Here is a 23,453-nt window from a genome sequence, read left to right as displayed (position 1 = left end):
TGAGTGTAGTTGAGTCAACTTCAAAAGTGGCTCTCACTAAAGCCCTATTTCATGGTGGCACATGCTTTAAGGATATTTTGGGTATATGATTCATAAGTATACAATAAAGGTTTTTTACTAAAAATGTAATATTATACTAAATCTTATAAATTGACTCTCTGAATTAGGTTAATTAATTTATTTGAGCCCATTAGAGCTAATTAATTAATTAAGACCTAAGTGGGTTGGACTAAATGACCAAACTCAATTTGGACTCAAGTCACTTGGGCCCACATGATATTCTGTTGAGCTCTTTGTGTGCACCGCCCCAAGCAAAAATGACTTGCTTAAGGAGGAGACAAAGGAAGAAGGAGAAGCACAGAAGAAACCCAAAAAAAGAAAGTTCCCATTGAGGCCATAGGCATAGGATCATATCACCAAAATCCCCAACCAGTCTACGCTAGAACCTCAGAAACAATCCAAACTCTCCTTACATCCCAGGAGCAGGAAAAGGTAGAAAAGTGGGTAGAGCTGTAGATCATATTATGAATAGAGATTTGCTGAGGGTTGTCTTGTATTTCATAGTGGGTCACATTTTAGGCATAAAGTGTATGAATACTGTAGGGACCCCTCCCCTTGGGAAACACGTGGCACGCAGCTCATAGTGACGCGTGGCACGTGTTATCAGCCGGACCATCATCATCCGGATTCCCCTAAGGATATGCATGGTGCAGTTATCCTATCCGGACCGCCTCAAGGAAAGGCAAACGACGTTTCATCTTCTCCTATCCAAGGAAGAGCAAACGACGCTGGCAGAGCGTACACATCCGGATAGTCTCCACAACACATCCGGATAGTCAGCATGAGCCATCCGGATATAAATCTTCTGGATGGTCAATTAAAGTAAAGCGAGTCTTACACGCAATCACAACAAGCAGCCATGGCCCACATCCCATCACCTACAGAATGAGAAGACAAGAGGAAGTGACAGCAAGTCACTTCCCACGATCATTCTGCATAATCGCTTCCCACGATCTCTGACGGCCGCATCACCTACCATAGTCTCTGACAGCCATTCATAGGATGATAGTGCTCCTACTAACACCTATTGTCATCATCACAACAGAAAAGATCTCCTCACCATTAATGAGAGGAACAGTACCCCTGAAGCTGGATATATATACCTTCGCACGAAGAAGAAAGGGAGATCTCCTGGTAACCTCTTGATACCTAGAAAAAGGCCAACTGATTTATATATCTCTTTCTCACCATGACTAATAAAACCATCGGAGGGTGCGTCCGGACACCCTGTCCGGATGCCTTTTGCAGGTGCAACCACTGAGTCAAGAACCCCTTGTGTGTTGAGAATCACGTGTCCATCCATATAGCAGCAACGTGGACCATCGGATACGCGAGGTGACAACATTGGCGCCGTCTGTGGGAAACTTTTACTTTTTATTTTGATTCAGTCACTAGCAAAGATGGCCACACCTTCCCAAAGTCGATCATCTGGTAGAGAGGAAGAAGATAATCACGAATGGCGTCAAGCCATCGAAAAAAGACAGTTGGCGAGCGAAAAACAGCTAAAAGCTCTCCTCTAGGAGACGGAGAGGTTAAGGGAAGAAAACGCTGTGTTACGCATTCAAGCCTCAACATCAGGACCTCCTCGTCGTCAGCGCTCAAAAGGCCAGGTGGCAAACTCAAAGCCAGAGCCAGAATCAATATATCCTGGGTCAACAGGAGCTATCCCAGGAACGTACAACGCAAGGCCCCATGAGCCACGCACACCCATGCCTCGAGCTCCTCGTGAGGAAAGCTCAGATTTCACTCATTTCTCAGCAAAAAGACAGCGTGATAGAAAATCACAGTTGTCAAGTTCTATGCGCGCAAGACTAGGCCCACAAGAGCCTGGGAGATCAAGGCCACCAGCAGCCACAACCCGGGCGCCACGCCCCGATCCTATGATCGCTCCCATGGTGCAGAACGTACCTCCGCATCGTGACCCCATGGTCACCCCAGCGATGCGGAACGTTCACTCACACCTAGCGGAACGACCAGCTGGGAGAAACCTCCCAACGAGCCACCCATTGGCTTCATCAGCAAAAGGCTGGATGACATGCTCTCCACGCCCTTTTGCTCTCATATCACCCATTACGAGCCCCCAAGAGGATTCCTCGTACCAAAGTTTTCCACATACGATGGGACCAACGATCCCTTCAATCACATCATGCACTATCGACAGCTTATGACGCTCGATATTGGCAACGATGCATTATTATGCAAAGTATTCCCTGCCAGCCTTCAAGGGCAAGCCCTCTCATGGTTTCATCGCCTACCTCCTAACTCTATTGACAATTTCAGGGACCTCTCTGAAGCATTCGTGGGACAGTACTTGTGCTCTGCTCGACACAAGCAGAATATCAGCACCCTCCAGAACATAAAAATGAGAGACAACGAATCCTTGAGGGAATTTGTGAAACGATTTGGCCAAGTCGTACTCCAAATAGAGGTTTGCAGCATGAATGCTGTCCTACAAATCTTCAAGAGAAGCATTTGTCCAGGCACTCCATTTTTTGAATCACTGGCAAAAAAGCCTCCTACAACGATGGACGATTTGTTCAGACGTGCTAACAAATATTCAATGCTCGAAGATGACGTGCGTGCAGCCACTCAGCAAGTTTTGGTTGCCGGACGGGCTTCTAGAGATAACGCGGACAGGCATGCCAAGCCTCCGGACCGTCCAAAACCAGTTGACCGGAGACAGGACGGGCCGAGTCGTCCGAATAGGCCGCCCGTCACACCCCTATCCGTATCATACGAAAAACTTCTCCCAATGATCCAAGGGTTGTCCGACTTCAGGTGGCCTAGACCCCTCGAAACGGACCCATCCATAAGAGACCGCAGCAAGAAATGCGCCTTCCACAAAGACCATGGTCATACAACAGAGACGTGTCGATCCCTCCAATATCTAGTTGAAAGGCTCATCAAAGCAGGACATTTAAAACAGTACCTCCGCTCAGATACTGGAGGAAGGGATGTATCTCAGCATCATAACTCTGAGGCCCCGAGGGCCCCAGTCGCCCCTAAGGCTGTGATAAACTATATCAATGGGGGCCCGTCTGACGAGGAATACGATTCCAGGCGTAAAAGGCAGAAATTGCTGCGGGCCGCGTCAATACGCGAGCGCATTAATTCCATCCGGCCGGGTCTTACTGGAGAGAGCCCTCGCCCCATAGATGGGACAATCATTTTCCCACCAGTAGATCCCACCCGGACGCTACAGCCACATCGCGACGCCCTCATCCTCTCTCTAGAAATAGGAGATTTTGATGTAAGACGTATCTTGGTTGATCCAGGCAGTTCAGCCGATCTAGTACAAGCATCAGTCATTGGCCATATGGGACATAGTCTCGCGGGTCTCGAAAACCCCGGACGAATCTTATCTGGATTCAACGGATCATCAACAACATCCTTAGGAGACATTATACTGCCGGTTCGAGCTGGACCAGTCACTCTCAACGTGCAATTCTCGGTGGTGCAAGAATTGTCACCCTTCAATATCATCTTGGGACGCACATGGCTTCACTACATGAAAGCCATCCCCTCCACATATCATCAAATGGTGAGTTTCCTCACCAATGAAGGGCAAACTGACTTGTATGGCAGCCAGTTAGCCGCTCGCCAGTGCTACCAAATAGCACGTGAAGCAGTCGCTAACCAGGAGGATGCATCTCCCCCTGAACCTAGCATTGCGCGCGACCAATAGCAATTATTGGGTCTGGTGGACAAGGATCCCCCGGTAGCAGATCCCTTACAAACAATCCAAATCTCAGAAGAGAATGATCACCTCACAAACATCAGTTCCCTCATGACACAAGAAGAAACCCAGAGCATATAGAATATCCTTCGAAGTAACCATGACATCTTCGCATGAACACATTCGGATATGAAGGGAATTCATCCCTCTATCGCCTCTCACAAGCTTAACGTCTTTCCAGCAGCCAGACCCATTCGACAGAAGATTAGACGATTTCACCCGGATAGACAAAGAGTTATCCAAGATGAAATTAACAAATTGTTGGAAGCCGGATTCATCAGAGAGGTATCTTATCCGGATTGGTTGGCAAATGTAGTAGTGGTACCAAAGAAAGAGGGCAAATGGCGAGTCTGTGTTGATTACACCAATCTCAATAATGCATGTCCAAAAGACAGTTTTCCCTTACCGCGGATAGATCAAATTGTGGATTCCACTTCCGGGCAAGGGATGCTCTCTTTCTTGGATGCCTTCTCCGGCTATCACCAAATTCCCATGTCTCCGGATGACGAAGAAAAAACAGCATTCATAACGCCACACGGCCTCTATTGCTACAAAGTCATGCCATTCGGACTCAAAAACGCTGGCGCCACGTATCAAAGATTGATGACTAAAATCTTCAAACCTCTGATAGGCCGCTCGGTCGAGGTATACATTGACGATATCGTGGTTAAAAGCAAAACTCGAGAGCAGCATATCCTCCATTTACAAGAAGTATTTTACCTCTTGCGAAAGTATGACATGAAGCTAAATCCTTCCAAATGTGCCTTTGGCGTGAGTGCTGGCAAATTTCTGGGATTTATGGTTAGCCAAAGAGGCATAGAAGTCAGCCCGGATCAAGTCAAAGCAGTCATGGAGACACCTCCTCCCAGGAACAAAAAGGAGTTACAAGGCCTCACATGCAAGCTCGTTGCGTTAGGACGTTTTATAGCCCGCTTCACTGATGAGTTGCGACCCTTCTTCTTAGCAATACGAAAAGCTGGAACGCAGGGATGGACGGACAATTGCCAAAACGCGTTGGAAAGAATTAAACACTGTCTTATGCATCCGCCCATCTTGAGCAGCCCCATCCCAAAGGAGAAGCTATATATGTATTTAGCTATCTCAGAATGGGCAATCAGCGCCGTTCTATTCCGCTGCCCTTCGCCAAAGGAGCAGAAACCTGTCTACTATGTCAGCAGAGCTTTGGCAAATGTAGAAACCAGGTATTCAAAAATGGAGCTAACAGCCTTAGCTCTTCGAAGTGCTGCTCAAAAGCTCCGCCCCTATTTTCAAGCCCACCCAGTGATTGTACTGACCGACCAGCCCCTTCGTAGCATTCTACACAAGCCAGATTTAACTGGGCGAATGCTACAATGGGCCATCGAATTGAGCGAATTTGGAATCGAATTCCAACCCAGATTATCCAAAAAAGGCCAAGTAATGGCCGACTTCGTGCTCGAATATTCACGAAGACCCGACCAGCACCACGAATCAGGTGAACAGGAGTGGTGGACTCTACGAGTTGACGGAGCCTCACGCTCATCAGGCTCTAGAGTTGGGCTCTTATTGCAGTCCCCAACTGGGGAACATCTGGAGCAGGCCATCCGGCTGGGATTCTCCGCGTCTAACAATGAAGCAGAATACGAGGCCATCCTGTCCGGATTGGACCTCGCTCTTGCGCTATCCGTCTCCAAACTCCGAATCTACAGCGACTCGCAACTAGTGGTAAGGCATGTCCAGAAAGAATATGAGGCTAAGGACTCACGCATGGCGCGATACTTGGCCAAAGTAAGAAGCACCTTACAGCAATTCACCGAGTGGACAATTGAAAAAATTAAGCGAGCTGACAACGGGCGCGCTGACGCCTTGGCCGGTATAGCTGCTTCCCTCCCCATCAGAGAAGCCATTCTATTGCCTATCCATGTACAAGTCAATCCCTCTGTCGCAGAAAATTCCACTTGCAACTCCATTGAAGCAGACCAAGCGGATGATCAAGAATGGACGCATGATATTGTAGAATATCTCCGGACAGGAACTTTACCCGAAGATCCTAAACGAGCGCACAAAATCCGGGTGCAAGCTGCCCGTTTCACCCTGATTGGGGGGCACCTGTACAAGCGATCCTTCACAGGGCCTTATCTTCGCTGTCTTGGGCATTCAGAGGCCCAGTATGTGTTAGCTGAGTTACATGAAGGAATATGCGGAAATCATACGGGAGGACGATCCCTAGCACATAGAGCTCATTCACAAGGATACTATTGGCCAACAATGAAGAAAGACGCGGCAGCATATGTCCAAAAATGTGATAAATGTCAAAGATACGCTCCCATTCCACATATACCATCAGTCGCATTAAAATCGGTCTCAGGCCCATGGCCTTTCGCGCAGTGGGGCATGGACATAGTGGGACCCCTCCCAGCAGCACCCGCCCAAAAGAAATTCCTTCTTGTCGCCACTGATTACTTCAGTAAATGGGTAGAAGCTGAAGCATATGCAAGCATCAAAGATAAAGATGTTACCAAGTTCGTATGGAAGAACATTGTTTGCCGCTTTGGGATTCCCCAAATCATCATAGCTGACAACGGTCCACAATTTGACAGCATTGCATTCAGGAATTTCTGTTCGGAATTGAATATCCGGAATTCATACTCCACGCCACGTTATCCTCAAAGCAATGGCCAGGCGGAAGCCACAAACAAAACTCTAGTCAATGCCTTGAAGAAAAGGCTGGAGCAAGCCAAAGGGAAGTGGGTGGAGGAACTACCCGGCGTCCTGTGGGCCTATCGAACCACACCCGGACGACCAACAGGAAATACTCCTTTTGCCCTCACATATGGAATGGATGCAGTCATTCCCACTGAAATAGGTCTTCCTACTATCCGAACTGATGCAGCAAAGCAAAAAGACGCCGACACGGAACTAGGAAGAAATTTGGACTGGGCAGACGAAGTCAGAGAAAGCGCATCCATCCGGATGGCAGATTATCAACAAAGAGCATCAGCGCATTACAATCGAAAAGTCAGGCCCAGAAACTTCAAAAATGGTACGCTAGTACTTAGAAAAGTTTTTGAAAATACTGTTGAAGTAGGCGCAGGAAAATTCCAAGCCAATTGGGAAGGACCCTACATAGTGTCTAAGGCAAATGAAAATGGAGCCTATCATTTACAAAAGCTAGATGGCACTCCGTTACTCAGACCATGGAATGTGTTTAATTTAAAGCAGTATTATCAGTAGAAAGTGTACACAAGTGCAAATGAGAAAGAAGTAAGTTTTATTGATATGAGTAAATGTAAATTACAAAGAGACATCCGGACCACAAAAATATGCAGAAGGAAAAATTACAGCAGAAAAATTGCAAGAAGAGATAAACTATCAGGGAGCAGGTTTCTCATGGAGCTTCTTTTCTTCACTTGGAGGAATTGAAGGGGTATCTCGCTTTATACCGTTCTTCTTCATGCAGCAGCGATACCCAAAGATAAATGTATCATCCACTTGTCTCTGGTAATCCGCTGCAAGTTCCTCCCTTTCCACAGCAAACTCCCGTTCAAGTTCCTCTTTTTGCACATCCAGACGCAGCTGCAAGTCTTCCTTCTGTTTCTTTTCATTCAAAACTTCTGTCCGGAGTCGACTCAATTCATCCCTTAGCCGGGCTGCCTCACCCTCCGCCTCATGAAGACGGCCCGCAGTTGATTCTTCTCGACCCTTTGCCTCAGCCAACTCCACCCGAAAGGCTTCATTTTCCTCTCGCATGGTGGATAGACTGGCCTCAGCCTCCTCCATTCTCAGACGCAGTTGATTTTCAATCTCTTGGTGCCGAGAGGAGAAGGTCCTCATATAGTCTGCGGTCTGCAGCAGCTGAGTATAAAGAGCGTGTTGTTGAGACATGCTGCGGAGGCCCCTCACCAGCTAACACACAAACAAGAAAAGCAAAAACATAAATCATACTACAACAAACACATCAGTGCAACAAAAAGTCAAAAAGCAAAAACACAAGACAACGGTGTACCGTTTCTATCATATCAAACATCTTAGCAGAGGGCTTGATGGCTTTCCAGTCAGGAGTAATCTGCTTTAACTTAGCTTCCAACTCCGCGTAGCTGAAAGGGCTAGCGGGAGCGGCATCATCAGCAGATTCCTCCTCGGATGAGGAAGGAGAGGGTAGCTCGTGTCCCGGAATCGGAGCCCCCATATTTTCGTCCGGGCACATAGGTCCGGATGCATCCTCAGCCGGAATTATTGCCGGAGCGGCTGAGGTCTCAGTAGCCATCTCCACCTCGCCTCCATCCGGATGAGCGTCATGGGCAGAAGCGCAGCTAATTTCAATCTCTTGCTGCCGCTCTTGAAGCCGCTCAAAGAGTCCGGACTGTAGATCGCGCGTCAAACGCGGCTTCTTGAGGGGAGGCCCTTTCACCAGGACTATAGCCAGGCGATCCGGATCGTCGGAAGGCTGACTTTGGCTTTCTGCTCCCGCTTCCTCCAACGGGGCCGTTTCAGCTGCATCAGCATCCGGATTAAGGTTGCCCGGACGGTTGATAGATGCAGCTTCCTCAGCCACGTTAGCCAGACGCGCAGCCGCGACCAAGAAAGGACCTGAGTGATTCAACCCCGACATGCGTCCGGGGCCGCTTGAGATAGAGTGCGGAGCAGCATTTACTGGATCCTCTATCATTACTTCCCTCTCATAGGTAGTTTGGGGAGGAGGGAACTCTTTGGGAGGAGTGGGTTCCTTCACATCCTTCCCATGCTTCTTCACTAGCTTCTCCCTCTTGCCTGGAATTTTCTTTGAAGGAGGGTCCGGCCCCCCCTTCTGTCCGGGAGCCTTCCGGATAGTGCCTTCAGTTTTTTTCTGATCTCTATCCTCCAGGAGCTTTCGCCGCCTTTCAGCGTCAGCCTCTTTAGCTTCCTGATAGAGGGGGAGCTCCTTCACTGTATAATGCTCCCCAGGCACTATCTCATCCTTTGCCAGTTTCCTAGGAAGAATATTGATAACATATTCCTGGGGCTCCCGGACGACCTCTGTCAAATTCCGCGCGGAAAGCAATGTTTTGTAGGCCCTCTCCTTGGGGTCTATTTCAAATAATTTGCAGACGCAGGCAAATGACGCCTTTTCCACCCAATCCACAAGGTGGCCCCTCAATTCCAAACCTGCATTGTCAGCAACAAAAGGTGAGAATTCTGTCCGGAAAAATCAGAAAAAATCAGCAAAGCAAAATCCGGATAAAAAATCGCAAAACAAGATTACCCGGAATTTTTAAGCTATAATTCGGAGAAAAAGGCCTCGACGGATGCTACGATAGCCCCGCCCATCCACCCCAGACTGCTACCAGCCCCTTCACCCCTCCCTTTGTCGAATCTGGCAGTTCTGTCACCATTTGAAGGGAAGGCAGGTGAGCGGACACACTGAAGATATCATTCTTTGCTTTCTTCAGGGAATAGACAAAGAACAATTCCAGTAGCGTAAGGTCGAGGCTGTACAGCATGTTGATAATGTTGCATCCCATCAGCACCCGGACAAGGTTGGGATGAATGAAGATGGGTGGAATCTGAGAGAAGTGGAGGAATTCCTTGAACAAGGCTGGCAGAGGGAACCGGAGCCCCGCGTTGAATTGTTCCTTTGTGAAGAGGATAGCGTTTTTTCCACCTTTCTCAGTAGGCATAGCCGCCTCCTCGTTCACCAGGTCTATCAATACGTCATGGGGGATGCGGAATCGCTCCCGGAACTCCTTCGCATTTAGTTTATCTATCGCCTTTTCGCCAGCCTCGCTGACCCGGACAGACGAAGCAGTCTTTTTTGGAGCCATTTCTTACCACAAAGCCAAAGCAAAATCTACACGCAAAAACAATGCAAACGGTTCAGACCAAGCAATCAGAAAATACACAAACCCTAACTCAAAGCCGTCAGAAAAACCCCTCAAAAACCCCTCCAAACAACAACAAAGTACCAACATTCAACAACAATTGCAAACGACTCGTCCAAAACAATGCCCAAGCAAGCCAGAAAACAAGTGTAAAGAACCAGCAAACGCAACCAAAGGAACGGCAGTAGCAAAGAGATACGTACCAAATACAGCACCGAAGAAGAAGAACGGGTACCGCCTTGATACAAAATCACCAGCAGCAAACCAACAAAGTCGCGATACAAAAGCACTGGTACAAAAGAGCTTTCGGAGTTTTTTTCTCAGAAAAGCAAAGGGCGTAGAAAAAGCAGTAAGAAGAAAGACTCTCAAGAGAATGCAGTAGGAAAAAATACAAAAAGAGGTACAGTACCCTATTTATAGCAGGACAGCCCCTCGGAAAGCCAAACCAACAGCCATGTTATCATTGAAACGACATATTGTCTGGGGATACGCAGGGTCGGCGGCTCGTCATAAATGCCTTTTTGGCTTCCGCACCCCCACTCGCCACGTGGCCCAGTCAGACGAAGGGACTTCTTCAGTTTTCAAAAGCCAGTTATTTTTAACCCGCCCATTTTTTAGGCAAAATAGGCAAGTTAAAAAGGGGGGCAATGTAGGGACCCCTCCCCTTGGGAAACACGTGGCACGCAGCTCATAGTGACGCGTGGCACGTGTTATCAGTCGGACCATCATCATCCGGATTCCCCTAAGGATATGCATGGTGCAGTTATCCTATCCGGACCGCCTCAAGGAAAGGCAAACGACGTTTCATCTTCTCCTATCCAAGGAAGAGCAAACGACGCTGGCAGAGCGTACACATCCGGATAGTCTCCACAACACATCCGGATAGTCAGCATGAGCCATCCGGATATAAATCTTCTGGATGGTCAATTAAAGTAAAGCGAGTCTTACACGCAATCACAACAAGTAGCCATGGCCCACATCCCATCACCTGCAGAATGAGAAGACAAGAGGAAGTGACAGCAAGTCACTTCCCACGATCATTCTGCATAATCGCTTCCCACGATCTCTGACGGCCGCATCACCTACCATAGTCTCTGACAGCCATTCATAGGATGATAATGTTCCTACTAACACCTATTGTCATCATCACAACAGAAAAGATCTCCTCACCATTAATGAGAGGAACAGTACCCCTGAAGCTGGATATATATACTTTCGCACGAAGAAGAAAGGGAGATCTCCTGGTAACCTCTTGATACCTAGAAAAAGGCCAACTGATTTATATATCTCTCTTTCTCACCATGGCTAATAAAACCATCGAAGGGTGCGTCCGGACACCCTGTCCGGATGCCTTTTGCAGGTGCAACCACTGAGTCAAGAACCCCTTGTGTGTTGAGAATCACGTGTCCATCCATATAGCAGCAACGTGGACCATCGGATACGCGAGGTGACAACAAATACTTATGAGAAGAACATTTCAGTTATCTGAATCAATTCTTTCACATTCGCCTCATTTTCCTTTGATTAACAATGAAGCAACTGACTGATTCATGGCTGCCTCCCCCACATGAGAAAAGAAAATGAAATCCTAAGAAATGAGATCATTTGTGACATATACACCGTCAACACAATTGAAAAGTTTGGCATTAGTTGTATCTTTTATTAACATCAGTAACCTCATTTTTGTAAGGTTTGTTATCAATTGAGCAAGCCACTAATGCATTCATGGATAGAGAACAGGAGAAATAGAATTAACAGACTAAAACCATTGCACACAACTGAATAATATTAAGAAAACATAGGTCTAAGGCACGACTAGTAAAGATGACTTGGGAGTCTAGGCTCCATGACAGCAACAAGTGGGACCTTCCTTGGAGTTGCCAGTCCAAAAACTTCCTCCATGTTCAGCTCTTCTGCCTTCATATCCCCAGGCAATTTCCAGTGGAATCCATGCAACATGTTAGCCAAGCTGGATCGAATCATCTTTAGGCCAAGGCTGTAGCCAGGACACATCCTCCGCCCTGAACCAAATGGCAGCAGCTCGAAGTTTTGCCCCTTCACATCAATTGCCTTCCCTAGGAACCTCTCTGGGCGAAATTCCTCAGGTGCATCCCATAGATTGGGGTCCCGCCCTATGCTCCATGTGTTTATTAGGACTCGGGTTCCTTTGCGAATATCATAGCCAGCTACATTGCAGTCATGAAGAGCCAGGTGAGGGGCAAGCAGGACAGCAACAGGGTGTAGCCTCATTGTCTCCTTCACAATTGCATCTATGTAAGGAAGTTGGGGAATGTCTTTCTCTTCCACCCATCTATTTCTCCCTATAACTCTATCCAGCTCTTCGGTTGCCTTGTTAGCTATGTTTGGCTGCCTCAAGACCTCGGACATCGCCCATTCCAGAGTAGTAGCTGAGGTATCTGTACCACCAGCTATTAGGTCCTGACCATGAAACAACAAAACAAGCAAAATTATCATGAGATTTCAATAGAATAGGCCTAATTGGAATGGTTGGATATGTTCATGAACTCATATAACAGTAACCTGTGTAAACCCTTTGATCCCATCAGTAGTGAGCTTAACTTGAAGATCGGGATCATCAGCCAATCTCAGAAGCATATCCACCATATCCTTAACCACAAAGTCCCCTACTTCTCTCCTGGCCCTGTGTTTCTCAAGCACATGATCATGAAACCGGTCAAATTTATCACGCAAAACCTTCATCCTCTTCACATACCCCTGCAAGTCCAAGAACGCAATCCACGGTATCCAATCCCCAATATTCAACACACCATTAAGCAAGAACAACTCATCCAGCATCTCCTGGAACTCTTTCACCGTGACTATTGACCTCCCGGATTCAGACTCATTGAAGTACTTCTCCCCCAGTACAATTCTACTTATAACGCTGAGAGTAACGCGAGAGAGATGTTCTTTAAGCATGACTGGCTTTCCTGACAATGCATAGAGACGGGAGATGAAAGCCCGCCTTTCTTCGACCTGAATATATTCATAAGACTCGAGCCTTTTCCAACTGAACAGCTCTGTGTGGTAGATTTTACGCCCCTGGCGCCAGTATGGACCGTAAGGTGCCCAGGTGATGTTGGAGTAGTTATAAGCAGTGTACTTGCCAGCAGCAGTCTGAGGCCTAGAGGCAAAGAGGTGATCGTTTGTCTTTAAGAACTGCTTTGCCATTTCAGGAGACGAGGCCACTACAACTGGGAAAGACCCGAATTGAAGCTGCATTATTTGTCCATATTTTTGGGACAGTTTGTGGAGGGACAGGTGGGGGAGATGGCCAATGAGATTTAGGTTGCCGATGATCGGCCATGGTTTGGGGCCTGGTGGAAGGTTTTGCTTGTGGGGTGGCCGGAAACTGAAAAGTTTTGAGAGAAGGGCTGCTGCAGCTAGCCACACTAGGGCCAAAACAACACAAGGAGCCTCCATTGGTGGTGGTGGTGGTGGTGGTTGTGGGTGGTGAAAGTTTGAGGAATGGGGGATTATTTGTGAGCAATTAAGCTGGTGGATACCACATATTGAACCCATGCGAATCACATTTTGGTAGTACTATTCAACCATTTACAAAAGCTTATATATTTTATTAAACACTAGGTTATATTTGATTTCAAAAAAAAAATTAAGGAAAAATATAGAAAAAGAAAATAAAGAGAAAAAAGGAAATATATATATATATATATATATATATATATATATAAAGTTAATAAATTATTTTTATATATTATTTTAAATTCATTTCACTTTTTTAACTCTCATTAAATAATTTAAAAATATATAAAATTTTAATTATATAATAAAATGAAATATTTTTCTTTACAATTTTTTTTTTCCTACCTTCATACTTTCCGCAATCAAATATAAGGTAAAAGCTTATATCACCGCAGAAATGGACAACCACCTTCCCATTTAAGATATCATTCATTCACCAAAACCCAATAAAAATGTCTTACTTAAATGGCTGGATCTTCCATGTCCACCAAGATGACACGAGCATAGAGAAAACATTTATAAATTTAACACAGAAGAATCTGTCATTGGAGACCCATGAAGGACTGCAACCTTCTCAACTAATGGCCAAGGCTAATATTGGATACTATAGTTTAATACTTTTCGTGTTTGGCTTTTTTACTTAAATTTAAATGGAATTTTATTTGACTTAATACTATTAAATATTATTTTTTATTATTTTTTTATTTTTTATTATTTTATTATTATTAAATATTTTGGTTTTTTTGTATTCAATAAAAAAAATCTAAAAACAAATAAAAAAAATTGAAAGTAAATTACATTAGGTATTAAGTTACAAAACTAAATAGTACCTTAGTCTCTTTCAATTGGGGAATATTTCTTGATGTTATTACTACAAGAATGCTCATTAATCCTTGCCCTGTTTATCATGTGAAAGTGTATGGGAACACCATGCTTTTATCCATGCCTGATCATATGTATCTCCTCTTGGCCCTCCCATGAAACTTTTTATATAAAGATGATGCATAAACAGAAGTTGCAGGACACCTAAATGAATGAGTGCTTCAATAATTGAGCTACTTTGCTCGTTCATGGGGCCTCAGTCTGCAATTTTCTTGGACATATCTCCTAACAAGGAAACAACTTTTGTGGCTGTGATTCGAGAGTGGGACTTCGGCCAAGCCCACCCAATTGAAAGTCAAACTAGCTTTGAGACCTCCAACGCAAAAGCTAAAGGTACCAGACTCATTTAACATGTCAGAGCTTAATACATGAATTATCTTGACCAATAAATTCAAAACTAATTAAAGTATCTCAATAATAACATTTAAATAAAAAATTATAGGAGTTATAAATGAAATTAATCTTTAAGTCAAGATACTAAATAATCAATTCTAAAGTTGTTTCTAATCAAAATGTAATTTCTATCTTGATCTTTTTATATCAAGATCACTTGTTCTTCAAAAGTGGAATAATAAAAAAAAGGATAAACTCAATAACTCAATAAAGAAAAATAAAGAGAATTAAGTATAATACAAAATTAAATCTTCGGAGGTATCATTATATATATATATATATATATATATAAATAAGCATCGTCTAAGTTTGTGTCAACAGTAACACAAATAATGCAAGCGTTATTCGAAATGATTGAATATAAAGTATTTGTAGGTGGCTTTTTAAGTCCATCGTCAAATCTCATGGCTCAACCCTAAACAGGCAGTGGAAACTACCAAGTTGGAGTATAATAGGAGTAGAGGAAATTTCTGGTGGAGCGGTAAAATGCGTAAAGATTGGAAAGAACAAAAATTTGGCACTTTCTATTTAAATATAAAACAACATTATACATTTAACATAATCAATTCGTATTTAAAATTTTTTAATAAGCAAACAATTTAGTCCGATCCACTAATAATAACTTGACTAATAACACTTTTACTCATTATCGTTACATTACATCACTATCTCGGTCAAAGGTAACAAAGGTCAATAATTTAATAATTTATCTCCTATTAACAAGAGTCACTAATAGTAAAGTCCCCTTACACAAAAATTAACAAGTCATATGATATTTTCAATTTATTTTATAAATTAAAGAACAAATCATAGAAAATTTAAATAAAAAAATATTAGTTGATCTATTTTAAAATTTTAAATATTTTGATACTTTAAAAACAAATAAGGAATTATAAAATGACTTATCACATGCTTAACCGTTACCTTAAAGAAATCACTCAAATTTAAGAAGCACTCGATCACGAAGAAGTTAATCCACACCTAATATGTTATTCACACCTAACATAACATAGTTCAAAAAATAATTATTTCAGTTGGTTTTTTATGTAAATTATTATTTGATATTCTTAATACTATTTGCATTAATATTCTCGTATTCTTTATTTTATCTTTTTAGTTTTTGATAATAGTGGAAACGGATAAAGATCATGGGCAATTATAATGACAAAAAATCTCCCACTTATTTTCACTCTTTTACTTTTATTTATTTTTAAATTACATAAAAAATCATCAAATTAGGTCATTATAAAATTCTAAATTACATAAATATGCCTAAATTTTAGATAGGATGTTACAATAGATTGATGAGTGATCAAAGAAAGTGCCTTCGTTTTGGGTTCATGACTAAATCTGTTGAAGAACAAGAATGCTATAGCATATGATATGCATGCATGGTAGCCTACCAAAAAGTCTTAGATATTTTTTATGCTTTTTTTATAATGAGCAATCCTAAGATGACGTTTTTTTTTTATTAAATAAAAAAAATTAAAATATTTAACTTTTTTTATTCAATTAAAAATAATTTATCGATATAAATGAAATTTATATTAATTATATTAATTGATATCAGCATATTAGTTTTAATTAAATAAAAAAATTAAAATATTTTGATTTTTTCTATTCAAAAAAATCGCCTCCCACGTGTCCCGTATGCCATGTGAATTCACGAACCTTTAACCCACCCCATGTCCCATTAGAAATGAGGAGATGTGGTCGAGAAGGCAGCGCAGACAGTAGCCAGTGTGAGGTTTTTACCCTCATGAATGCGTAAATGAGTTGGAGGTGCAAGAACAGTACTATTTATGATGAAGAAAGTGCAGCAACCTTCAAATAATGGTGATTGCTATGTGGGCCTGTCTCTGTATTTTTGGCGGTCCAGGGCTATTTCACTCCATAGAAGATATGGTTAAGTATATATATTAGAGGTAGACATAAGAATCGATTATAAGACGGAAAGCTAACTTTTTTGTAACTTGGGGAAAAATTCTTATTTCTAATAAGAGAAGTAAAAGTCTTTTGCATCTTCATGTGTTTACGATGAATCTTAGTCTAATCTCAACTCATTAAGTCTGAATTAATTAAGAAAAATTAACCCAAACCTATGTTTAGTTGGATTGGGTCAATGCACCCAAGTTGATTTTAAAGCACATCTGTATAATGAAGAAGAATCCAAATCATATGATATGCTAAGGAACTTCTAGAATTTCGAGAAATCCAGACATAAGTCAATGAAACAAAAGACCTTATTCGAAGACCAATGCCCCTTGGGCACACCCTGATTTCATGCTACTAAGGACTATAGTTCTAAATTATAATTGATTTAGAGCAATTAAAAAACTTAAGATTTTATGGATTTATTTTTATTAAAAAATCTAAAAAATTTCTTAATTAAATTTGTCTTATATATTTATTTAAAAATATTTTATACTTTGAAGATACGTCATTTTTATATTTATATTTTGTCATAATAAAATTCGTAAAATAATTTATGCCTTAAAGTTATGAAAAGAAGCGTATAGATATTATTTACATATTTTTGTAATAAAAAAATTAATATTTTGTATACGATATATTTGTATGTAGGAAACAAAACCCAAAAGTTTTCAAGAATTAAGCTTTGGGTGATTTTGATTAGTCAAAACTTTGTATTCAACGAGTCCTACACGGCCACCGCGTTGATCAACGCAGTTTAAATTAAAACCAAAACTCAAGCGTCAACCCACAAACACCCAAACTGAGGATCTAACGACAGCCCATGGCAGTTGCTGGGCAGTGCCCATGAACTTCCCCACCAACTTCTGGGAAGTTTCTCCATCTCCAAGAGCTTAAACCATACTTGGAGAGCACAACATTCTCCAAAAGTTCCTTACCCTCTCTTCCTGTCTCCCTTCCTCTTTGATTGGTGTTTTGAAGACAAGACAAGGCAAGGCAAGGCATGCCAAGAGATAAAAGCATAGACAAGCCCCTCAAAAAGAAACGCCGCCGGAGCCGGAGAGTGGAGCATGTGGGCGGCAGCTCCTCCCCCAATCTGGTGGTCTTCTTCGTGGGTGTCATCCTCTTCATCACTGTCTTGTTCTGTCTCTTGTATTATTTTGTGGGATGTTTTGGCTTCTTCTGAACATTTACTGGGTTCAATAATCAGACTAGGAGATGAAATTACTACACTGGTTTTGATGTTATAGAACATGTTCACCGTTGTCCTTTTGTTTTTTTTCTTTTTTTGGGGGAATTATTAAAGAGAGAACATAAAAGATGGTGTTTTCGTATGTTTGATTTTGACTGTTGATTTTGATCATGTGGAACCTGCAGTCTGCAGACCCAAATAAAGGTCTGCTTGAATTCAAGGTCAATTTGAGGTTGGTCCAAATATGGAAGAACGGGTCCAAGGTTTCCAAGTTCCAACTCAAATTTCTTTTATTTTTTCTATTAATGTAAAAAAAACCTTTTTTTCTAAACTCATGTGAATTAACTTATTAGAGCAATGTCAGCATATAAGGATATTATATATAAATGCAGTCATCAATTAAAAATTTGTAATAAAAACTGATGCATCTAAATATTTTATGTAGAATACACTACCTGAATTATCAATACAAACTTACGAGCGGGTTTGAGGGCTATTTTGATTAAAGTATTTTAAAAAGTGATTTTTAAATTAATTAATTATGAGCGTGTTTGATAATAATTTTAAAAAATATTTTTAAATTTTTTAAATGTGTGATTGACAATTAGGAATGATTATACAAAGTGTTTTTAATGTTTTCAATATTTAAAAAATAAAATTTTTTAAATATTTAAAAAAAATAGACATTTCCTATAATTATTATCAAATGCACCGTAACTCTTGAAAATGAAAAATTTTATCTTTGAAGCGTTAAAAAAATTTGAAACACTTTCTAAAATTATTACAAAAACGCATTCTATATTTTTATGAAATCACTTCAAGTGATTTTTTAAAATTTTGTTTACAATGAACCCTTTGTTTCATTTTTTTTTTTTTTTTTTGAAAAAAATCAATTTCTTTTTATATTTAGAGTATATTTGATAGTGGTTTTAGGAACTGTTTTTAATATTTTTAATATAAAAATTTTCAAATATTTGGAATATTAAAAACACTTTCTGAAATTACAAAAAGGGGCTCTTAAAAGCAAATATTGTTTTCTATTCCATTACCACATAATGACCACATAGCTAACAAAATCAAATATAAGCTGGGCCAGGCCCAATAACCTTCCGTTTCAGACGTAGCTATCCCGATTCGTCCCAGCGACTGTGCCCTAGCGTTTGAGCAATGGCCTCACTGGACTCTGACGTCACCATGGTCCCCGTCGGCGAGCCTTCCGGCAGCGCCGGTCCTTCCTCCTCCTCCTCCTGCAAGAAGCCTAAGCGCTTTGAAATCAAGAAGTGGAACGCTGTTGCCCTTTGGGCTTGGGGTCTCTCTCTCTAAACCCTAACCCTAACTTCTTTTACGATTTTTCTTACGGGTTTGAAATTTGCGCGTCTTCGTGGTTTTGATCCTAACTTTTGTTGATCGATGGACGCAGATATTGTTGTTGATAACTGTGCGATCTGCCGGAACCATATTATGGATCTATGTTAGTTTGTTTCTCTGATTTGATCCCAATTTTCTCTGACTCGATCAATTTTCTTTTTCCGATTACGCTAACGTGAATTTTTTTTTGTTTATTTTTAATATGTCTTATGGTTTGATTAGGCATCGAGTGTCAAGCTAACCAAGCTAGTGCCACGAGCGAGGAATGCACCGTAGCTTGGGGTATGCATCTGATATTCTAAACCTAGTTTTTGGTGATTAGCATAGAATTATTTTGCTCCTTTATCTGCTCCTATTACCAGGTACCTGTGTATCTTGGACTAGGTATATATAAATACTATAGGGAATCACTCTAATGTATGGGAATTTATTTTCATGTAATCTTTTGAAAATTTAATGTAAGGGAAAGCAAATCATGTTAGAAAATATGACAATTTGAGTGGTCCTGTGCTCTTTGGCAAGGAAAGATAATCATATTAGAAAAGAGAGATTAATGTGACACAATCTGCACACTCTTGTGCTGTTGCACGGCATAGCATGACATTAGGATGCACTTAAGCACATGATCGCTCATCAACTATTGTAATTTATGTAACTTAGAGGGGAATTCACTCGGTAATGAAGATCTATTTTGGTCACTGCTATAAGTTTTAGAAAAATAATCTGCAATAAATATACCCTGCCTATAAGGAAAAACAAAAAATGAAACAACTCAAGAAACAATCCTATTGCCATAAACGGCTTGAAGGCGGCCATATGATAATCTCACTAAATAGCTTACGACAACCAATTAATCTGAAAATAAGGTAATTGGTGAGGTACCGCATTCTGGCTTCAGTTGAGCTCTGTCTAATAGCTTCAACCTCTTGAATGAAAACCAAGTTAACTACATTGGCCGCCATCACTACCAAAAAGAGGGATGTGCTAACTACTTTAGCAATGCAACATTTGCAACACAAGCGGCCAAACTTTGGGGGCTTCTAAGTTAATTGTTCTTCTTACTTGAAAATTCACAATTATGGCCCATGATTTAAAAAAAAAAAAAAGAATCCTTGCTTTCTGCAGTTATCATCTACTGTGCAAAAGAACCAATAAGCTTCAACCTAGTATCCTGAATTATGTAATAGACTAAGATTTCTCTTTGCCGTTACTCATTTTTGAAAATGGTTCAATTTCTTTCCTCCCAAATATAGTGGTGTCAAATAAGGTAAGTCCTTTTTCACATGAGCAACCAATGAGATCCTCATGATCCTTAAGCCACATAATCTCTAGAGGTCAGATAGAAGCAACATGTCTTCATTTCTCCAACATCTTCAAAAGGGCACATAAATGCCCAAAACAAGGTGAATATTATCTTATGATGATCTTCTATGGACTAGACTACTTGACCTATTAATAACACTTTTTTACTAGTTTATCATAGGACAATAAGGCTTACCTACAAGCCATCCAAGCAAAGAAAGGAAACCTAGGAAAATAGCAGGATACTGAATCAAATTATACCAGTCAACCTTAGGGTGCTGAATATGAACAAGCTTGCATGACGATCTAAAAGAGCACTTACCCTTGTCCTCCTTTTGAAATTTTCTGTTGTAGTGTAACTTTTGGGAATATTTTAAGATCCAATCGCTATGATTGTTGTGGTTGCTTGTGTACTCATTTTATTATTTATTCAAAGAGATCTTGTTTACTTAAGGCTGGTTTGAAAACAGAAGTTTCTTATTTTTAAGCTAACAGTTGTATCTTGTAAGGCACTGATATTATGAAACTTAGAGCTGAGTAGGTTTCATGGGTGATGGTATCTTCAACGCTATTTGGGGACAGAGTAACCAAAGTTATTACAAGATGCCTCTTTAAATTGAATCAAGATGGAGTGAGACCTAAAATTTTGTGATCCATGGATTTGAAAGTCTTCTAATGACACAAGGGGTGTCAGACATGGTTAATCCTAATACCTGCACATGTTTACATTTGTTTGACTGACAATATGTGTTTGTTGTTTAATATCTCAGAGATAACAGTAGTATCCTGTAAAGTACTGATTATATGAAACTTAGAGCTGAGTAGGTTTCATGGATTATGGTATCTTCAACGCTATTTGTGGACAGAGTAACCAAAGTTATTCCAAGATACCTCTTTAAATTGACTTTAAGATGAAGAGAGACTTAAAATTTTGTGATCCATGGATTTGAAAGTCTTCTAATTACACACAGGGTGTCAATCATAGTTAATACTAATACCTTTTCATGGATACACATGTACATTTATTTGACTGACAAATGTGTGTGTGGTTTAATTTCTTGGAGAGTAGTGAGCTCTTCGGAGGTGTCCAAGTTGGTTGTTAATTAGGGCATTAATATGCCAAACTTCCTGCAAATTTGGTGGTTCTGAGATTATAACTAGCTATATACAGTGCCTGTGGATCTTTACTTGAAAGTAGATGTCTGTAACTTCTTGTGTGGATTAACCTGGCTGGACATGTGGTTCACACTTTTTTGGTTCTTCCTTTGTTTTCCTGTATTATATTTTTTTATAGATTTAAGTTCTTGCTATACTGCCGAGAAATTCTCTCTTACATGTTGAAATTAAAATTGGTTTTTTTGTTTCTCTAGGGGTTTGCAATCATGCATTTCACTTCCACTGCATCAGCCGATGGCTCAAGACCCGTCAAGTGTGCCCGCTGGGTATGTCGTTTTGGCAACTCCAAATCCCCTTCCATGCCTTTATTATGTCCACATTTTTAGCTTTTCTTATTTTCTTTCTGCTTGTTTTATTGTGTCCACACAGATAACAGCGAATGGGAGTTCCAGAAGTACGGTCATTAGAGTCCTTTCTGTGGTTGTGCAGTTGGACCCTGTATTCAACTTCTGCTTCAGTGATGTGAAGAAATTGCTATCCAAGTCCTGGATTTCTATCTCTCTAAATCTAAGTTGTTTTTGTTAATGCAACTAAGTTTTAAAATTCTCAAGAAGCATTTGGTTGTCTAACCCTGAATTCAGAATTGGACATGCACCAGAGTGCAGTATACGAAGTGTAGTATGTTTATTTGAACATTATGCAGCAAGCCAGATTGTTTTCCATGTTTGCTGATTCCTCCTTTTTCTAATTTGTTCCCTTTGTTGGATGAACGTCTGTATTGTTATGTTATTGCCTATTTTATTTCATCTTGTTACCATGTGGTGGTTCGGGTGGTTGGTCAGTCGGTCGGTTCGTCCCATTTTGCTAATCCATTCTGGTGCATGCAAAATTGGTTTGCTTCCCCCTCCCCCTTATGCTGAATACTATGTAACAATTGTACGCCTCGGAAATCTTTTTGTCATTAGGGTTGCAAGGGTTTGGCGGACTGGGAATAGACCTTTACCTTAGCTGATCATTGCTTTTGATGAATTTGAACTTCACTTGAAGTGCGGAGTGATTTTGAAAGTGGTTAAAAGCTTTTTTACAAAAATAAAAATAAAAATAAAATTGTTTTGAAATCATCTCTAAAATTTGAAAGAATCCTTCTGACATTCACTTTGGCAAGAGGTTTAATTGAAAAGAAAAATCATTTGGATTTGGGTTATCAAGGTTTCAACCAGGCTAAGAGTTTTGGTTTATATTATTAAAGTATTTTTTTAAATTTATATATAAATGTCAAGCGACTCTTAAAACATTTTTAATGGAAGCCTTATATAAAAGTAATTTAATAAGAATTGGTGCATTTGGATTTGGGTTATGAAGGTTTCAACAAGACCAAGAGTTTTGGTTTAAAGTGGCCTTTTCAGCTATTAAAATATTTATTTTGGTCTTCTTCTTTTTTTATATTTTCTTCAAACTAGTGCTAAAAATGGTCCTTTATCAAAACGAGATTTAAACTAATGTTTTCTTTAAAAAATAAAAAATAGAAAAATCAATAATAGTTGCAAAATAAGGCTGAAACTCCCATATGTATGCTAGTAAAGTGGGGCTTGTGACCTTGAGCTTCCCACTTTCTTCTCCCTCTTGTATGAGTGATGGGCAGCAGCAATATGGAAGTGGTTATTCAACTAATATGCCAGGGGTTTTCACTTCCCAATGAGGCCTGAAATTACTTAAAACTTATGGGCTCTGTTTGGCCCAATATGCACCTCTATTATCTTCTCTTTCAAATTCCTGGGACCGATTGATCCAGAGAAATGTGGCGGGTGCTTAGAGGTGGCCTTTGCCCACTACCATAACTGAAACCTTTCCAGCGGAGAAGGCGTATTTCAGGTGAGGTCCGGCTCCTTTTCCACCCTTTTTGTCTTTATTCCGTATGTGTAGTGTAAGAGAACTTTGTTCACACGAAAAATCTTTGTTCTGCAGTCACCAATTTTAACATGGACAGAGGTAAAAATAAATAAAAAGGTCGTCGCCTGAGAGATTCGAACTCTCGCGGGGAAACCCCATGTACTTAGCAGGCACACGCCTTAACCACTCGGCCAAAGCGACTTGGTATTTGCATGCTTCTCTATTTTTATTACACCGTTTC

General features: G+C 41.0%; 3 protein-coding genes and 1 non-coding gene across 5 annotated transcripts; 1 reads left to right on the top strand and 3 right to left on the bottom strand.

Moving 5' to 3' along the window:
• Positions 1 to 7,029: 7,029 nt before the first annotated feature.
• Positions 7,030 to 9,576, bottom strand: LOC132252633 (uncharacterized). Its single transcript, XM_059740835.1, has 3 exons — positions 9,417 to 9,576; positions 7,782 to 8,236; positions 7,030 to 7,681 (listed from the first exon to the last, which is right to left on the bottom strand). Exons 1-3 carry the CDS (start codon positions 9,574 to 9,576, stop codon positions 7,148 to 7,150), a joined length of 1,149 nt encoding a protein of 382 aa, XP_059596818.1. The 3' UTR covers positions 7,030 to 7,147.
• A 1,785-nt stretch (positions 9,577 to 11,361) lies between these two features.
• LOC100250788 (trimethyltridecatetraene synthase) lies at positions 11,362 to 13,158 on the bottom strand. Its single transcript, XM_019223132.2, has 2 exons — positions 12,175 to 13,158; positions 11,362 to 12,072 (listed from the first exon to the last, which is right to left on the bottom strand). Exons 1-2 carry the CDS (start codon positions 13,075 to 13,077, stop codon positions 11,449 to 11,451), a joined length of 1,527 nt encoding a protein of 508 aa, XP_019078677.1. The 5' UTR covers positions 13,078 to 13,158; the 3' UTR covers positions 11,362 to 11,448.
• A 5,410-nt stretch (positions 13,159 to 18,568) lies between these two features.
• On the top strand, positions 18,569 to 22,044 carry LOC100259489 (RING-box protein 1a). Of its 2 annotated transcripts, XM_002278296.4 has the most exons (5): positions 18,569 to 18,845; positions 18,957 to 19,007; positions 19,127 to 19,186; positions 21,577 to 21,648; positions 21,752 to 22,044. In XM_002278296.4, exons 1-5 carry the CDS (start codon positions 18,704 to 18,706, stop codon positions 21,787 to 21,789), a joined length of 363 nt encoding a protein of 120 aa, XP_002278332.1. In that variant the 5' UTR covers positions 18,569 to 18,703; the 3' UTR covers positions 21,790 to 22,044. The 2 variants fall into 2 exon arrangements, with proteins under 2 accessions (XP_002278332.1, XP_059596768.1); XM_059740785.1 differs by having other exon boundaries at positions 18,580 to 18,845; positions 21,577 to 22,044.
• Positions 22,045 to 23,331: 1,287 nt separating this feature from the next.
• Positions 23,332 to 23,413, bottom strand: TRNAS-GCU (transfer RNA serine (anticodon GCU)). The gene has a single exon. It is a non-coding gene; the product is annotated as a tRNA-Ser (tRNA).
• Between the last annotated feature and the right edge of the window lie 40 nt (positions 23,414 to 23,453).

The sequence above is a fragment of the Vitis vinifera genome, chromosome 11, assembly GCF_030704535.1.
Source record: "Vitis vinifera cultivar Pinot Noir 40024 chromosome 11, ASM3070453v1".
Lineage (NCBI taxonomy): Eukaryota > Viridiplantae > Streptophyta > Magnoliopsida > Vitales > Vitaceae > Vitis > Vitis vinifera.
Note: the sequence above shows the minus strand (reverse complement) of the source record. Positions and strands in the feature narration are given on the sequence as shown.

What these genes read in the sequence shown, in the direction of transcription:
- LOC132252633 (XM_059740835.1), bottom strand. Translation starts at nt 9,576, where the DNA reads ATGGCTCCAAAAAAGACTGCTTCGTCTGTCCGGGTCAGCGAGGCTGGC. An exon ending in GGCTATGCCTACTGAGAAAG is followed by an intron (nt 8,237 to 9,416) that starts GTGGAAAAAACG and finishes AAGCGGGAGCAG; the next exon opens with AAAGCCAAAGTCAGCCTTCC. An exon ending in TGTTTGATATGATAGAAACG is followed by an intron (nt 7,682 to 7,781) that starts GTACACCGTTGT and finishes TTTGTGTGTTAG; the next exon opens with CTGGTGAGGGGCCTCCGCAG.
- LOC100250788 (XM_019223132.2), bottom strand. Translation starts at nt 13,077, where the DNA reads ATGGAGGCTCCTTGTGTTGTTTTGGCCCTAGTGTGGCTAGCTGCAGCA. An exon ending in GGATCAAAGGGTTTACACAG is followed by an intron (nt 12,073 to 12,174) that starts GTTACTGTTATA and finishes TTTCATGGTCAG; the next exon opens with GACCTAATAGCTGGTGGTAC.
- LOC100259489 (XM_059740785.1), top strand. Translation starts at nt 18,704, where the DNA reads ATGGCCTCACTGGACTCTGACGTCACCATGGTCCCCGTCGGCGAGCCT. An exon ending in GAACCATATTATGGATCTAT is followed by an intron (nt 19,008 to 19,126) that starts GTTAGTTTGTTT and finishes TGGTTTGATTAG; the next exon opens with GCATCGAGTGTCAAGCTAAC. An exon ending in GGAATGCACCGTAGCTTGGG is followed by an intron (nt 19,187 to 21,576) that starts GTATGCATCTGA and finishes TTGTTTCTCTAG; the next exon opens with GGGTTTGCAATCATGCATTT.